Genomic DNA, 18,662 nt, shown 5'->3' on the forward strand with positions numbered 1-18,662 from the left:
TGGATATAACAGCCTAGTATGAATCTAGTAAAGATGTGATAATAGGAGACACCAATGAACTGTTTGGATAGGCACGTATAAGCTACTCTCTAAGATGTTTGATCCTTGTAAGAAACTCATCTAATTGAGTGTCCGTCATTCATTTGCTCGGACTCTTAACTGATTTTGCAAGTATGCCATACATGCCTCGTAATGCATGTGTGTAAAGAGAAGCAAAGCATATCCCAAGCCTTCTTGGTAGTTTTACATGTGCGAATATGAGGAATAATGCTCCTGTTCATAAAATGTACTACCAATACATGTGCTAATGTATCCTTGCTATCCCATCTAGCTTGTTATGTTATGGGAGGTATGGAGGTAGATGATTACATCCAAAAACTAGTATCACCATCCAAAATACTTTCCTATCGTGTACTACAAGGCATGCCTCAATGGCAATAACAACATTCCAAATCCCTTTGGCAACACATCATATAGGACCACAACGGGTAGTGGTCCTCCTATCAAGCTTATTGTTTGAAGTATTCCAAATACATAACACATTATATAGGACCACAACGAGTAGTCAATCCTATCAAGCTTTTCGTTTGTGAGAAGCATCTTGAATACATTACTACTAGGCGTTTTAGCCTGCAAGTAACAACACAAAATGCAAATATCCAGACGACTTGTAGGTACTATCAATGCACATTGATGAATGCAACTGAGATGGCTACTACTAGTAGATCATTAATGATGACAAAGAAACCTTCAAAGTGTATGAAAAATGGCAAAGTTCACAGTGCAGAAATGTTACTGATAGGAATGGAAAAGTTATTGGCAAAGTTTAAAGTGTAGAAATGTTACTGGCAAGAATGTAGCAGTCGATAACAATGACGACGAAGCTGCCAATGATGTATGATGCTGATGACAGTGGAGAATTGGCAATGATGGCCTATCTACACACCAAATGTATATTATTTGCAGTGCGAAAAATGTAAAATCAAACGAACCTTACAGAATATAAACGAGCTCAGGCTCTTCATAAGCTCAGTTAGGAATAAGTTGTGCAAATTTGGAGAAGTTGCACAACCTACAAGAGTTTCAAGGGCTCATCACCACTGTTCCACGATGGGAAGCTGGATGGAACCAACCATACACTCTAGAAATTCAAGATAACCAAACTTCAGATCAGACAGATCCAATACTGCCACATCTTGCTCTTACTTTGGCGTGGAGGAGGAGGAACACAAATACCATGTGTGCCATCGTTGCTAGTGTCACTAATCACATCATGACTCTGATTTAGTATACGACTACTGTGTCGCTATCATCACTAATCACACGGTGGCTCTGATTCAGCATACTACTATTACGATAGTAGACGCCTTGGTGATTCTACAAAACTAGTATGAAATGGTGAATTCAGAGAAGGATAAAAAACCTAGCAGAACAGAAAGTCTCTCCGATGCAGCAGCAGCAGGGTGTCTCTCTGATGGAGAAGCATAACGGAGAAGTAATTATTCTAGTTAAAGGATCTACTAGATCAGATGGCAATAGCTCAAATCGATAAATTAAGTGAACATCTATTAGGATAGTGCATCAGGATCTTGCCCTAGAAGTATGATAGCTTGGTCATCTTATTGAACACTCAAGTGAGGCTCTAATGTTTAAAGAGTGCAAAGCCATGCTCGTGGAGGTGTGCCAGAAGAGTAGGGATGATGGTCTGCAGAAGTGCCCACAACTGCCCTAAGGATGTTTACACCTGTTTTAATGATGTCCGCCTGGCCCAGTACAGCCCAACTGACCCCACTGCTGCCCGCCGTGCCTGCACGGCACACATCTGTCTGAGTATGCATCCTCATCACTGGTCGACCTGCTCATAGGCTGCCACGTGGTACTGCTATTGGTGAGGCATACCGGCGAACCAGCTCTTGTATCACTATACATAAGGGCGGGTTGAGGGTCAGTCATATCATGGGAGATGAGAGCTTGCAGAGCCAGCATCGCAGCCAACAGACACGACATCTCATCAATATTTTGCAACTTAAATGAGCATTTACTTCTTGTTCAAGTGGAGGACAGCAAATAAACACTTAAATTACCCATTAAACACTCAAGGAGAGATCTCGTTACATCATTGTACGATGTATGGTAGTTTAGGTCTATTGCCTTGTCTTTCTGTATTTTGCAGTTAAGTACTGTGATTAGCGTTTCTAGCATCAAGCTACAGTAAATTCCATGGTTCATGTTACATTATTACTCACACAATGGCCATATGTTATGAGCCTATGCTCTCAATGGCTGCTAAGCCCTAGTATTAATTTCCTGCTCATGCTGAATCTAACTTTGGTCATGCTGGCTTCAGATGCCTTCTTTTTTTCTCTCAAGTTTTCCACCCCATTTGCCCACTCCTGTAGACCAGCATCAGCATAAATGTTTGATAACAAAACATATGCCGCGGCATCTTTGGGGTGTAGACGCACGGCATGGTCAAATGCTTGTTTTCCCAGCTCCACATTGCCATGTGTGCGACATGCACCCAGCAAGCATAACCAAAGAGAGAGATTAGCCTGCATTGGCATTCTCAACAGAATGTGTTCCACCTTCTTGAAGTCTCCCGTACGTCCAAGTAGGTCTATCATAACAACATAATGTTTTAAATCTGGAGACAAGCCATGATCTCTGCTCATGGATTCAAAATACTCGACACCCTTCTCAACACTACCGGCATGACTGCAAGCGTAGAGAAGTGAAAGGATTGTGATACAATCTGGCTTAATACATGCCAATTGCATTTTCTCAAAAACATGCAGGCTACCTACAAAACTTCCTTCTTGTGCATAACCAGCAATGCATGCATTCCATGCCACCAAATCAGGCTGGGGCAGTTCAAAAAAGACTGCCTGGGCATCCATCCTGCCTGCACAACGCCCATACGTGTGAATGAGAGTGTTTGCCAGGACAGGACTCAGATCAAACCCAGTCGAAACAATGCTGAAGTGAAGCTTCCCACACATCCCAAGGCTTCCTGTTTCATTGCAAGCCTGGAGAACACACACCAGTGTAATTTCATCCAAAGTCATGCCATCCCGTTCCATTTGACAGTACAAGTGTAAAGCCTTGTCCTCATGTCCCTGCTCAACAAATGCTGAAAGCATTGCATTCCATGATACCAAATTGCGCTGCAGCAATCCATTAAACATATACTCTGCTTCCTCAACTGCCCCACACTTGCCATACATACTCACAAGAGTGCTGCCAACAACAACATCTGAAAAAAAGCCCTTCCTCCAGACATCAGCATGTAATGCCTGTCCAATTTCTAGAGATACCGCTTCGCATAATTGCCCTTCTTCCTCTGCAAGGGCACCACATGCTTGAAGGGCGATCACATATGTAAGCTTGTTTGGACTCTCATATTCCTCTTGCATTTGTTTGTACAACTGTAAAGCCTTGCCCCCTTTGCCCTGTTCAACATAAGTGGAGAGCATTGCATTCCATGAAACTACATCACGCTTATCAAGTGAATTGAACACATTCTCAGCTTCCACAAAGCTTCCACACTTCCCATACATACTCACCAGAGTGTTACTAACAAAGACATTTGAACGAAACCCCTTTCTTCGGACATAAGCATGTATTGCCTGGCCGATTTCAAGTGAAATCGCTTTGGTCCCTTGTTCGTCTCTAGAAATAATTTCTTCTTTCTCTGCAAGAATGCCACACGCTTGAAGGGTGATCACAAATGTAAGCATGTCTGGACATAGGTCTTCATTTAGCATTTGCCTGTATAAACATAAAACCTTGCCCCCTTGGCAATGCTGGACATATGCTGAGAGCATTGCATTCCATGACACAACATCACGCTGGGACAAACAATTGAACACATTCTCTGCTCCCCCAATGTTTCCACACTTGCCATACATACTCACAAGGGTGTTTCCAACATAGACATCCGAAGCAAGGCCCTTGCTCTGTGCATCTGCATGTAATGCCTGGCCAATTTCCAGAGATACCACATTTGTAGATTTCCCTTTCATTAGGGTAGCTTCTTCCAAAGTAATGCATGCTCTAAGGGAAATCACAAACGCATGCAGATCTGGACTCAGGTCTTCTTCATGCATTTGTCTGTACACCAGCAAAGTCATAGCCCCTTGGCCCTGCTGAACATATGCTGATAGCATTGCACTCCATGAGGCAATGTTGCGCTCAGGTAACCCTTCAAGTGCATTTGTTGCTTCCACAATGCTTCCACACTTGCCATACATACTCACAAGCGCACTGCCAACAAGGACATCTGAAGCAAAGTGCTTCTTCCGGATGTCAGCATGTAATGCCTGGCCAATTTCCAGAAACACCATATTGTTCAGCTGACCATCCAGGATAAAGCTTTCCTCCTCTCCAAGGGCACCGCATGCTCGAAGGGCAATCACAAATGTTAGTGTATTTGGACTTTCCCCTTCCTCTTGCATCTGTCTGTATACCAGTAAAGCCTTGTCCCCTTGACCATGCTCAAGGTATGCAGAAAGCATTGCATTCCAAGAGAAGACATCTCGCTGAGGTAACTCCTTGAACACTTCCTCTGCGTCCACAATGCTTCCACACTTGCTGTACATACTCACAAGGGTTGTACCAACAAATGGAATTGAAGTAAATCCCTTCCTTCGAGCGTCAACATGTAATTTCTGGCCCTCTTTGAGGTCGCATATGCTGCCACAAGCTTTAAAAAGGCTCACAAAGGTGTAGTGATTTGGCTCCACACCATCCTCTTGCATAGAAGAGAACGCATCCAGTGCATCCTGACCCCGGCCATACTCAACATAGCCAGAGATCATTGCTGTCCAAGGAAAGACAGTGCGATGTGGTAATGCATGCAGCAAGCGGCGAGCTTCTTCGAGGCCTCCACACTTAGCCAAGGAGATGACCAAGGAGTCTCCGAGCAAGCCAGTGAGTTGCAGTCTATGTCGCGAGGCATGGGCATGGACATGAATGGCATGGTTGAGGGCTTTGAACTTGTGACAAGCCTTCAAGAGAGACATATAGATGGAGTCGGATGGGACAAAGCCTACCTGGTCCATGTGGGAAAAGGCATGCATGGCCAAGTCAAGCTCTCCTTTGCGGCAGAGGTTGTGAAGAAGTTCTTCATCATGGGGGATGCCAGGTCCGGGAACAGCGAGGCGGGGGTCCACCCAGGGGGGCTTGTGCTGGCTGTTGAGCCAGAGGGGCACTCTGGAGGCCCTGTGACGGAAGTCGGGATGCGTGAGGCCCCTCTTGTGGCGCCTGTAGTCCCACCAGTCCCACGGGTTGGAGAAGAGGTCCTCCCACAGCTGCTCCTCCTCCTCCTGCCTCGCTCGCTTCTGATGATGATGAGGGGATGACGAGGCTGATGATGACAGATGCCGTGCAGCATTCCTCGCACTCAACGCCGAGATCGCCATAGGCAGTGACACAGTCCATTTCGCCAACGACTGCAAAATGTGGAGTTCGTAGATCAAAATAGTGTTGCATTGCAGGATGACTTTTTGCGGTTTCGAAATAGCAAACTATATGCGTCCAAAATGTTTTTTTCGATTAATTAGTCCAATGCAACGTTCGATTAAGGTTGATAAATGAACGTTCGATTAAGGTTGTGAGTGTTAGGTGGAGGTTGGTGGATTTGGCCGCGTGTGTGGTCGTGGTCGTGCAGGTGGACATGCATGCTTTTCGTCCTCTCTCACCTATTTTAGTAGGCGGTTTTTGATATCGATGGCGTAGCAGCAACCCTACCTTGCCAGACGTCTCGACTCTTTGTAAGTCTCCATGCAGTTTTTGAAGCATGGAAGTCCAAGATGAGCTCTAGTTATGGTCTTCCTCCTACATGCCTCCAGCTCTACGGGAAGACGTCGTACTGAAATAGCACACGTACACCCTTTAAAACACGGTGGCCATCCACCTTCTTTCAAAGGATGAGCTCACGAGCATCTCCTTCTCGTGCCCATCACCTGTAGAGACCACCAAGTGCTTGCATGAGCGACGTAGAGGAAGCATAGGAGGCACTGATGTGCGGAGGCGTAGGCGGTGAGGGGCGGTGGCGCGTAGGGGGCATGTAGCAGGGGGGATGGCAGAGAAGGGAGGGGTAGATAGTTGTAAAATTTTCAGTGTTACTAAGGTTTTTGTTGTTGTTTACTAAGGTTCAGGCTCATTAATTCGATGCCCGCTGAAGGCAAGCATCGAATTAATGCACTCTTGAATAAAATTGTCAATATCAATCTTGACAATTTTATTCAAGGGTGATATTGAATAAAATTAATGCACCCAAAACGTTTTGTGCCATAAATTAATTAGATAGTGGTCCAGGAACGAGGGTCAAAAGCCACCAAAATAACTTATGGGCTATGAGATTATTAAGGTTTCTCTTTTTGGCATAAAATTTTCTTTCTAGTGGCTACACGTAGCATTGCATCAAAAATAGAAAGGCATCTTGTGGCCATAGTTTTCTGCAGGCTCGAGAGGGCAGTGGGTGAGGTATGGAGCTTCTTGGAGGACGAAGGGTTTGATGTTGTCTCTCATGCTTTGCTGGTAGAGACTGCTTCTCTTTCTCTTCATATAGAAGGCTCCCTTTGAGAGGAGGATGGGGAGGAAGAGGATGGAGGTTGGTGGTTGAGGCATCGTTGAGAAGGTGTTGGACGAGGTGGTGGTTGAGGCATCGTCGAGCATGTAGATAGTTGAGAAGGTGCTACTTTTTAACTAACAGCATGCAAGGGGAAAGGTGGGGGAGGCGACCCGGCTAGGGGAGCCACCAGATGAGGGGAGGATAGGCAACCGGAGGCGAGGTGGTGTGCAAGCACAGCGACTAGCCGAAGGCTGGTGAAGGACGCGAGTGTGGAGACCTTAGACCAAAAAAATTAATTAAGTTAATGTCATTGTTCATCAAGACTTCTCACTTATGGCTATTTGCAGTTATAATCTTGAACATGATGCATGTCTTAGTGTAACTTACAATTGGTTTCTTGACAGTGGTGCTGCTAGGCACATAACTTCTCAAAGAAGTTTGGTTAAATAATATGAAGAATGTGCAAAGTGGTCACACTATTACGTGTGCCAACATTGTCTCTTACCTTGTTAAGTTCTTTACACTACCTATGTGTTGAACAAGTGCCCACTAAAGCTTTGAAGGCTATTATTACGTGTGCCAACATTGTCTCTTACCTTGTTAAGTTCTTTACACTACCTATGTGTTGAACAAGTGCCCACTAAAGCTTTGAAGGCTATTATGAGGCTTGGTTCAATCGAAAACCTAATGTTACATGCATGTTTTTGGTTGTGTGGCATATGCACATGTGCTAACACAAAATTGAACTACCTATGAAGAATGTGCAAAGTGGTCACACTATTACGTGTGCCAACATTGTCTCTTACCTTGTTAAGTTCTTTACACTACCTATGTGTTGAACAAGTGTCCACTAAAGCTTTGAAGGCTATTATCACTCCTTATGAGGCTTGGTTCAATCGAAAACCTAATGTTACATGCATGTTTTTGATTGTGTGGAATATGCACATGTGCTAACACAAAATTGAACTAAGCTCGATGATACGGTAGTGAAATGTATTTTTATCTGCTACAATGCTGAAAGAAAAGATTATCCTTTCTACAATCCTTTCACTAAGAAGATTATTGTTAGTAGTAGGGATGTTGTTTTTGTAGAGGATTCTGTCTATCCCCATTGATGAAATTCAATAAGCATGCTTGTGCAAATTCTTCGGACATGTTTGATGGTTTATTACTTGTGCTAGTATCTGCTAAGTCTTAGTAGATTTTGCCTACTGATTCTTGTTTGTTGTAAGGGGGGAATGCCCGAGGAATTAACACACTAACTTCAGTTAGAAGATACAGTTGAAAGATCAGAAATCAATGAATCTAGGGTTATGCCTAGATAGGTTAGAAGCACCTTGTAGGATAGCAAATTTTCTGCTCCTTTGTAGAGTAGAACTAGATCCGATGCGCTCGAACCACTTCTTCAGTAGATAGATATTGCTGAGTTTGCATTCCTTAGTTCTTGACATGATGTAAATGAACTTGAGTCTTTTGAAGAGGCTCAACAAGATCAAAATTGGGTGAAAGCCATGCAAGATGAAATTCATTCCATTCAAAAAAATGGTACTTGGGTTTTAGTGGACCTACTACTTGTTGGCAAGAAAGCTATTGACACTAAATGGGTTATCAAAGTCAACCAAAAGGTTGATAGATCTGTTGAACCAATTCAATGCGAGACTTGTTGCAAAGGGTTATGCCCAGTAGAAAGGGATTGATTATGATGACACTTTTTCTCCAACTTCCTATATGACCACCACTATTTGATTTATTATTGCTTTGGCAGTCCATCATGGATGGAAAATACACCAATTGGATACCAAAGAAATGTTTTTGAATGGTGACTTGAAAGAACAAGTTTATGTGAGCCAACCAATTGGTTATGCCCAATTTGGTCAAGAACAAAAGGTATGCAAGCTTAATAATACTTTATATGGTTTAAAATAAGCTCCTAGACCTTAGTATCAGAAGATTGATGCTAATTTGATTGGACAGGATTTCAAAATAGTCCTACAAAAGAAAGCACTTTATATGTAAAAAATGGTAAGCATGATTTGCTTGTTGTCATTATCTATATAGATGACATGTTATTGATAAGCGCCAATGAGGATTTCATTACAGCCTTGAAGGTTAACTTTGCCTCAAATTTTGAGATATCAGATCTTGGTCTTTTACACTACTATTTGGGTATGTAGTTTACTCACCTGAACATGTTATACAGATCTTTCCAACGACGCTGAGCTCATAACCCTTGAGTTCTCCAAGTCCAACACTGCCATGGAAACCTTACCATTTTCCTTCTCCCACGAGAATTTTCACACTATCACACATTGCACTACAGGCACTACTCCCTCCTCTCACCTCAAATCATAGACACACACTCACTAGCATGCATTAGAGAGAAGATTAGAGACAGAGGTTTATCGAGGAAAATCTCAATTGCACAATGGAAGAGTGTCCTTGCATTATGAGATAAATTTGGGCCCAAAATTCTTATTTGGCCTATTTCTTGTACATTGCTTCATCTCATTATACATTGATGCATTACAACACATCTGCATGACTTTTATGGGCACCCATCCAAGTTTGAGATTTGGACACCATTGCTTCATGTCTTGTTTATACATGAGTGATGTGTCCCATTTGATGTAGATGACTCGTGCTTTGGTATGTAATTGGGTGTGGCAAACCTTGTTAACCCTAAAGTGGGTTAACATCCCCCCTCCTTGATGTTGATCGTGTCCTCATGATCGGATTGAAGACTTTGTCGAGGGGTAGATATATGCTTGGTGATGATAAGTAGATGTTTCATGTCTTTGATCCTCTAGAGGGATGAAGAAGCTAGTTAGTAAATGAAAACGTTAATAGCAAATGGGATCCCAATGGGAGTGAGGGGCCATTGTATGTGATTTCTCTTGTTACTTTTTTTTTCTTTTTTCTTTTTCATAATCACATGTGATTTTATAATATTTATTGAGGTTAGTGGGGATTCTATGGTTGCTAGCAATGGAGGAAGAGAGGTAGAGCTCTAGAGGAGCATTGACAAGCAATCCCTCATGGTTTGACATGCCACAAGCAATCCCTCATGGTTTGACATGCCACAAAAGGTACATATCTTTCTTGGTCTAGGTGATCCTCTCCCTCTTTCCCTTGGTACTCTTCCCTTGATTACATAGAAGGCCACGTCTCTTGAATGTGAAGGTCCTTACTTGCCCATTTCCTTGGGCTAATTCCACATCTTGAAGCTTTGTATCTACTAGAACATGCATTAATGTAGTTAGTGCCTTATAAAGCCCCTGGCCCCCTTGTCTACACCCTCAAAAGAACTACAATGGACTCATCTTCTATCTTCTTCTCTATTGCATGTTGATGTTTTAAACCCTTGAAATTGGTGATGTGATGAGTCATGGACTCATGTATTTAATTTAGAAAAATGGTTTCTTGGATTGGAAATATGATGAGAAAACACTCTAGCCATGGTTGCACATTTGAGTTTTAGCTGCCGTGAGTTTTTAGGTGGTAGAAATCACGACCGTGATTGTGGAAGAATCATGGTGGTGAAAACTTTTTAAATCCTTGTTTGTCCTTTGCAGTTGACCCTTGAAGGATTTTATTGCTAAGAGTTGGACACCAATGAGTCCAATCTGACCCTTTATGCTAATCTTTCTTTTTGACAACATCAATTTGGCTATTGATGAAGTTTTTGACCTTTGCACTCCTTCCAAATGATGATTTTGTGCATGGGAGGTTCTTGTGGCATTCTACCTTGGCAGGCGCAATGGTTCTTGTGGCTCCCTGGTATTTGTTTGTCCAACATGTGAGCAACAAGTTCTTGTGGCTATCTTCATTTTTAGGAGAGTAGTTTCTTGTGTTTGCCACCGTTAGGCTGCAACTAGTTCAAAGAGTGGGTTCATGTAGATGATATGTGGGGACATCTGTGATTGTGTACCTTCATTGGATGAAGTGATGGGAAATTCCATGTGGTTAGGATGTTTTTACTTTGGACTTGCCATACCATGGAATTATTGTGTTCTCCTTGAATTATGATGAAACCTGATTAATCTTGATAGCTTTAGGCAACCATATGATGGTATTGCCCTTTGAGCCTAAAGTAGGTTTATTGATGAATTCTCAACTATCAAGCATGGTACCTTGGTGGTTGGGTTCTTTGTTTTGGTTTAGAATTCTTCTTAGCAACATACCTCTTCTTCTTTGGGAGCATGGTTTGCCTTTTTGGGATCCAAACTTGGGTTGCGCTATCATGGTAACCTTAGGCTTGCAATAATACTCTTGGAATCCACATTTCCTTCACTGAAATTTTCTTGTGCAATTTCTATGAATGCCATGGTTTATGCTACCTTATTTTCTTCTTCTTGTAAGGCCTTTGAATTTTTCTTTGTGAATGATGTTTGGTATGACTAGATTGCCAAATAGGATTGCTACCCTCGTAGAACCCTTGTACTTGGAGCAATTGCTCTTCCACCCACCGTTTGATGCTTTGGAAATATCTTCATGGTCTTCTTGTTGGTGGTGGAGAACAAGATTTCCTTGCTAGAATTTAAGATTTTATACGTGTTTTGATATGAGTTTGCCGAGGCTTTAGTGTTGGGTTATGGAAGCATTAATGGCAAAGCTGAGATCTTCAATAAAGGAGGGGATGTTGAGGCTATGTCATGGATTTTACTAAATCCAATTGCATATCCAATTGCTTTTATGATTGTAGACTTAGGGAATTCATCAATAGGGGTTTTCTCATTGAAGAGGTCACCGTGATAGATTTTCCTTTGTTGGCAGCTGTAATAAGCTTGGTTGTTATGATTAAGGGTCATGTGGAGGTGGCAATAGAGGGACTATTGATGTTGAGGTTCCCTTGGTGTGAGGCTTTTCTTTTGTTGGTGATGTCAATTAAGGATTTTTCCTTGTAGTAGGATTTTCATCCGTGGATTCTTTGTTAGACATGGGTTTAACCATTGATGCCACTATTGGTGATTGGGAATTATTTCTAGGAGTGGCTGTTTTGTCGACGAGGTTTGGTGCTTTAGATCTTGCTGCTTCTTTGGTGACACTTGGTGATCCACAAAAGTGAATTTTTAATTTTTGCAATGACTCTCTAGCTACTTTAGAGCTCTAGAAAATTTCTTCTGTGGGGACTAGAGAGGAGTATGAAGACAATAACAGTTCCATTGTAGTGTTGGATTTAGGTTTGTTTGTTTGATGGTGTAGTGTTCCATTGGTAGCTTGTTGGACATCTTTGTTTTATGCATGTGATATATTTGTAGCTTGCATATGTCGAGCATAAGGGTGATAATGAAGCCAACAAGGTGATTTTTTTAAATTCTTGCTTGATGAGAAAGCTGTGTTTCGCTGGCTTCTTGATTTTAACACAAAAAATGTATGTTTTAATATTATCATTGGAATATCTGATTACTAGATTTTCTGCACTTGCTCGGAGATGTTTCCTGCTTAGTTTCGATCGCTTAGAAGTGTGTTCATCCTCCAAAAGGAATTGACAAATGCAATGGAGTGTTGCTTGGATGCATCCCATCCAACAGATAGCCTAAAGTCAGATCCATTGACCAAAATCGGACCTAGCATTAAAAACCAAAATTCCAAGAAGGATGAAGAACCCAAGCGTATGGAAGACATAGCAAATGATGCTATCAAAGAAATCAAAGGGGTGTTGAGGTACCTCCAAGAGAGACTGGCCATCCTCATTTAGCTCTTAGAAGAGAAATGATGTGGTGTGTTATTTGTAGAAGCAACCACATGGCTCATGAATGTCCAGCTAGAGAAAATCATTAGTGTGGATATTGCAAAAGATATGGAAATCATGAATCATCTAAATGCCCAAAGAATGATGAGAATGGCAAGAGTGCTAACTTACCAGTGCCTCCTCAACCACCATTAGCCTTGCTAGCACCATCTCTTAGTGGTATTGATTCCAACATGAACTCAATCATCATTAGGAATCCTTATAGGGACATGGAGATTACACCTCCACTATACCACCCTAACCGACCCTCCTCAACCATCAGCCTTTCTAGCACCATCTCTTAGTGGTACTGATGTATCTTATACCAACTCAATCATTGTTAAGAATCCTTATATGGACATGGAGATTCCACCTCAACTGTACCACCTTAACCAACCGTCAACCATTAGCCTTGATAGCACGATCTCCTAGTGCTACTAATGTAACTCATGCCAATATGAACTCAATCATCATTAGGAATCCTCATAGGGGACATGGAGTCTCCACTATACCACATTATGGAGAGTATGCACAATGGAAGCAATAGTTGATGGCAAGATAGAGCAGCATATATGAGAGAGAGCTAGAACACAAGATGTATAGAAAGCTTCTATATTACCTTCTATTTCAGCCACTCCAAAGTTAGCTTGACCTTCACCTTGTGAATGTCTTGATTGTGTTACAAAAGTGAGGCCTCCTGCCCTTTATATAGGGTCCACCAACAAGGGCAAGGTTGGGCCAACCCTAGATCTCTTTTCCACCCACATGCCCACTTTATTTGGGATGTGTTCACACGTACATGACCTCTTTCTCTCACCCTTTACTTGTACATCATATATTTCAACACCCCTCTCAATGCCACCATGGGACAATGCCAAACATGGAGCAAGGTGAGCATTGGACATACAAGAACAAAATGACCCCCTCTCAACCATAGGATAGATGACAAGGTAGGTAGCCTTTATGAATTAGTCTTTTACAAAAGTGATGAGTTATAGAGAAATGTGGCTCACTCCCAATTCTAGCAAACATGCTTCTACTCCTCAATTAGAAGAGTTTCTTATGTAGAACATTTGAGGAATTTACAGAATTCTCCTCAACCTTAGTAACATCTTTGGTACCATCTCTTCCATAGTGGTTTTGTGCACCACCCTTGTTGCTCCTTCGCTTTGATGAAACGATCTTCTTGCAAAAGATACATTTCAAGTTGGATTTGGACGTAGCATGTTTTATCACAAAGGCTTGAGTTTTCAATGTAGATGTAGATCCACCCTTTGCTTTGACCTTTAGCATATATCTTATTTGAACTTTCCAAGTATGGAAACCCTTGCCATCAAGCTTCTCAATCAAGGCTCCAATCTCCTTCGACATGATTGATAGGGGTAGGAGAGGTCTTACCACTTGCAAAAAACAAGGGCAATGTCTAACTCCATTTATAAGACAAAAAGTAATTCAAGTTTGAAGATTGATGTGCTTGAAACGGGTTCAAGGATTTACAAAATCACCTCACTTTGATGTGCAAGGGTGAGTGGAAAACACTCAAAGAAAGGGTTGAGAACTTTTAAAGAAAAAAAGGTTTGAAAGGTTTAGAAAAACCTTAGAGAAATGATTTTTAAAGAAAAAAAGGTTTGAAAGGTTTAGAAAACCCTTAGGGTTGAGACCTTTTAAAGAAAAAAAGGTTTGAAATGTTTAGAAAAACCTTAGAGAAATGATTTAAAAAAAATGCAGATGCGTTTTTCATATCATCGTGCGCTCTACTAGTGCTGGGGCTGTCGTCAAGCATTTGGCTGCATTTTATGTGCACAAGGCGGGGTTGTTCTGCAGTCTGTACTATAGTCGACGGACAACGAGCTGCTGCCGTCGACGGACAGCAATGCAACGGACGTCTGTTGTAGTGCGTTGTTGGACGCCACGTTGCAATCGTTTTGCTAGATGTTGCTCTACAAAAGAGTGCACTGCCTGCTGCTAAGTCTGCTTTGCTTAGCGTTACTGGTTGTTGTTGTAACAATTAAAACACACAGTTTGCATAAGCAATAGAGAAAAGCGGCCTGCACAAAGATGACAGCCACACAGGATGGCCGGTGAGATGGAAACTCGGACAAACGGCCCACAAGGACGGACGACGGGCAACGGAAGAATGGACGGACGATAGCTTGTCGTGTTTTGATGCTGTGTTGATTTGCATGTTGCTGCTGAAGCTATCTTGTATTGTAGCCAGCAAGTCTTTCAAACACCTTGCATAGCCACCATATAAGGCGGACTGCAGGATCGACGGACGACGACGTCGATAGAACAGTTGAACGGCGATGGAAAACGCTGCCAACGACGGACGGTGTCCTCGTTGCACCTATAATCTTCTCGCCTCTTTTGTTGTGGGACTAAGGAGACAGTAGCTTAGCAATCCTTCCACACGATCAGCGGATCACAAAATAGCTTCCTTGGATGGCTCCAAAGCTTTGAAGAGGATCATTGACGAAAACGTAGACGGAAGTTTTTTGACGGAAAAAACCAGAAAATTACCAATTTGTTTGCGTTTTCTTCACCTTTTTCCGAGACTTGGTCACCGAACTCATGACAATAAAAGTTTCGGCGTGATTGAAGCTTTTTGAAGGTTCTTTTGAATGTTGAGAGTGATCTCCAGAACCCTGTGTCCACCATGTCCTTGAATGTGACATGCATGTAGGCAGGAGGCGATGATAGTACAATGTACATCATGCCCCTATCAAATGGACCTTGATTCATGTCGAATTGTAGTTGTTCAGCGTCATATCCATCATATGGTTCCTTGGGTTGAGCAATCAGGACCACAAGCAATTTTAAGAATCTAACACTGGCCACTATTGATGGGTCTGGGATACGGTGCCATGCCTATATCCAAGTCAGCGTCGTCTGTTTTCTTTGCTCCCTTATGTCTATAAATGTTATTGGCATGAAGATTGGGAAGTTATAACAGACATGCGAGTCTCCTTACTTGGCCTCTTGAAATTCCAGCAGAGTCTATCTTCTCTTTAGTGGCATGTACAAGGGATCAACTCATTGAGTTGGTGGCACACACATATAGACATGGCTGTATTCTAGAATTGTTAGGAATTCCTTTCTCCAGTCTGTTTGTATTCCAAAATCTTTTAACTTAGGGTGTGCATCATCTGTTGCATAGCCCCCTCATGTGTGGATTGGGTGAGCTTTTTGCCACCTACGAAAGCAGTAATAACTGATCATAAATGTAACCACTCTAATTTCTAGCAGGTCGGTCAATTGTGGATTGGCTAATTTGGTCTACCATTACCACGTTACACCACAAGGTGTCCTCTCCAGCCAAAGATAGTAGTTCTTCTAAATCTGGGCGAGGTGCTTGTAGAGGGTACGGTACATGATGTTGTTTTGTTGGTCTGACATCAGAGTAGGCCTCTGGTAGAATCCTTCGAGTTGGCTCAAATGGTGTTATTTGCATTAACACCTTAAACATTAGCTTTGGCTTTAGTAGTGGATTGCCAGCTTGTATGAAGCCTCATACTCTGCACTAGACAATGACTGCAAAATAGTATCATCAGTAAAATCTTCAATATTGTCTTGGGCAAGAGTGTTATACCTCCTGAGTTTGCCGTGGGAGAGACGGGTTAGGTGCCACTACCTCCTCGGGGGCGAGAGGGTTAGTGGGAAATTCTATATGTTGAGAAGTGAGAGTAGAAAAAATGCATTCGGCTTGAGACTTGTTAGTAGGTGGTGTATTAGGATATAGATTAAGTAGTTTACTAGCTACATTAGAATATATTTGGGTAAGTAGGGATGGATGATGAAGTTGGTGTCTCTTCCTAACCATGGCCTGAGCTGGGGGGTGGGTGTCTTGGTTTGTGGGATTTCATAAAATTTTGAAGCTCAGTGATATTCTCAGGACTTATGTTAGGATATTCAATATGGGTGTTATCAAAGTGTAATGTACATTGGTTAACATGGATTCTAAATGTTTGTAGATATTATGGTATAATTTTAGAATACCAAAAGGGTGATATAATGAAGACTCACATAAGTTTAAGTACTGGTGAGTATTGTAGACTTCTAGCCACCCATGGCTTATAATCCATTGATAACTAGTTGTCATCACCACCTCGTAGGCCGGTGTTTCGGGAATATCATCTGGAACAAACAGGTCTAATTTTTCGACACTGTTATCCAGGATTTCAGAGTTTTGAAGTACCCAACACCAACTACGAAGGTTTAACAAAATAGGGTAAGATGGATAAAGTAAATATCTTGTGGATTAGTTAATACTACATCCCCCCTGCAAAATTTCCATAATGATAGTGGGATCTGCATCACGCTCAGTATTTTGCTTAATGAGGGTTAGTTCACCTAGGGTTAGGTCCTCAAACATATATATCATATTGAAGCAAAGAGAGGGTTAGTGTAGACAAAAATAGAGTAAGAGTTTGAGGAGGGTCCCGAGGGGTTACTAGCAACAACTGACCTATCTCCAAGGTTCGCTCTAGGAGTAGGCGCATTTCATCTATAGGATCTTGTCTTTGACTTCGATCCTATATGGCCACTTGTCATTCAAATTCTTGTAGATGGGAGTCATTGGTGCTGAGGAGGTTTGATATGGCTATTTCTTGGACCATTCATGCAGCATCCAACTCCTCGAAGAGCCTAGTTGCTTCCTCTTGCACACGTCTGGCAATAGCCTTCCTTTCCTGAGCTTCTGTGATTCTTTGAAGTCTTTCAAGACAGCCAGTCTTTGACACTCTTGTAACTGTTGGGTGACTTGCGCCATTGCCTCTTGGTGTGAAATCACCATTCTCTGCATCTCAACTTGAGTGCTAATGGTATCATTAAGGACTCTCACCTTCTCTGCATGTGCCTTGTTTGTCTGTTCCCTTGCTTGTTGCAAGTGGGTAGCTTTGCTTTCGGCTTCCTTAAAACTTAAGGATAGCATTTGGATCTGGATTTGGAGCTCCTCTTCTTTGGCTAGGGCCATATGCTAGAGCTCATGTACCTACTAGGCATGAATGGTTGCTAGCTTGTGGTTATGGCTAACTTCCTTCTGAAGTTGCTCTTTAGCCTGCTCCAGCTGCGCCTCAAGATCCGTATTCTCTTTAATTCTTTGGACAATAGTTTGGCTGAGAACCAAATTATTGTTTTCCAGCACTTAGTACCTGGCCTCTTGCTCCTCGGTGGCCTTTAAACTCTTCATGATCACATCTCATGTGTGGCCTCTGCTCCTATCAGGTGTTCTTTTAAGGTCTGTACTTGTGTGTTGGACTCTTGATTTTGCTTCCAAAGTGCGGCATTACGATCATGAAGCATATGTGTTGTGAGGAGATGGCACCACCATACTCATTTTTCTCTTGCTCCCAAAGTGCTACACGTGTGCCCGCTGCCCCCTCCAGTCCAACATGCGGGAGATTCAGTAGTCCATCCAAGCCTTCCACAGTTTCTTGCACGAATTGTTCATAGTCTATATTCTGTAGGAATGACACTTGTGGTATTCTTTCTTCGTCCTCCTCCAGACGCCTTCTTTTGCTCGCACTGGGTGTATCTTCATCTCTTGGTCTTTTACCTATATCCAGAGGGGTTGCTGGGTCTTGTACCGAGAATGATTGTTGGAATTAGGGTTGCAGGAAAGCACACAAAGCTTGGAGAAGAAGAAGCAAGAATGCACACAACACACAATGTATTAGATTGTGTCAATGTACAAAAGATAAGTTAGCCCTAGAAGGATGGGCGTATATACAAGCCGAGGGAAAAAACCTCCTAAAGAGGGAAAAAGTGCCCCGGCGGTCCTAAGTGTGTTCACACACATCACTGCCTATATATATATGGCAACAAATCCCCCCTGGGAGTGATGGTGTGAACGAGAGCTTGGCTCTTGACCATACATCGTGCCATCTCCATAAGTGACCTGTTTTTCCTCTCAGCAACACCATTTTGCTGAGGGGTATACGGCACTATACATTGGTGTTTTATCCCACGACTAGCCAGAAATGCATCAAACTCTTTAGACATGTACTCCCCCCCTCGATTAGAATGGAGGGTGCCCACATTACAATTGGATACATTTTCAACCATAAGCAAAAACTGTTTGAAGCACAAAAACACTTCGGACTTTGCCTTCAGTGGATATACCCATGCATACCTTGAGTAATCATCAATGAAAATCACGAAGTACAAGTGTTTACCAAATGACGGAGTTTGCATAGGCCCACATACATCACTATGTACAAGTTACAATTTGTGATTGGCCCGCACAGAACCACCTTTGGAAACGCAGAACGCTGCATTTTACCCAAAATACAGCCTTCACAAACATGTTTTAATGGTGCCTCAAGAGGGGGCAATGAAGCAACCATATCAAATTTATGC

At 42.4% G+C, this 18,662-nt stretch overlaps 1 protein-coding gene across 1 annotated transcript; it reads right to left on the reverse strand.

Moving 5' to 3' along the window:
- Positions 1–1,545: 1,545 nt before the first annotated feature.
- Positions 1,546–5,522, reverse strand: LOC147616759 (putative pentatricopeptide repeat-containing protein At3g01580). The gene has a single exon (XM_086777818.1). It carries the CDS (start codon positions 5,418–5,420, stop codon positions 2,277–2,279), a length of 3,144 nt encoding a protein of 1,047 aa, XP_086633944.1. The 5' UTR covers positions 5,421–5,522; the 3' UTR covers positions 1,546–2,276.
- Positions 5,523–18,662: the final 13,140 nt, after the last annotated feature.

This window comes from Cibotium barometz, chromosome 38 (genome assembly GCF_041138505.1).
Source record: "Cibotium barometz isolate CiBa-2024 chromosome 38, ASM4113850v1, whole genome shotgun sequence".
Taxonomy (NCBI): domain Eukaryota; kingdom Viridiplantae; phylum Streptophyta; class Polypodiopsida; order Cyatheales; family Cibotiaceae; genus Cibotium; species Cibotium barometz.

What these genes read in the sequence shown, in the direction of transcription:
- LOC147616759 (XM_086777818.1), bottom strand. Translation starts at nt 5,420, where the DNA reads ATGGCGATCTCGGCGTTGAGTGCGAGGAATGCTGCACGGCATCTGTCA.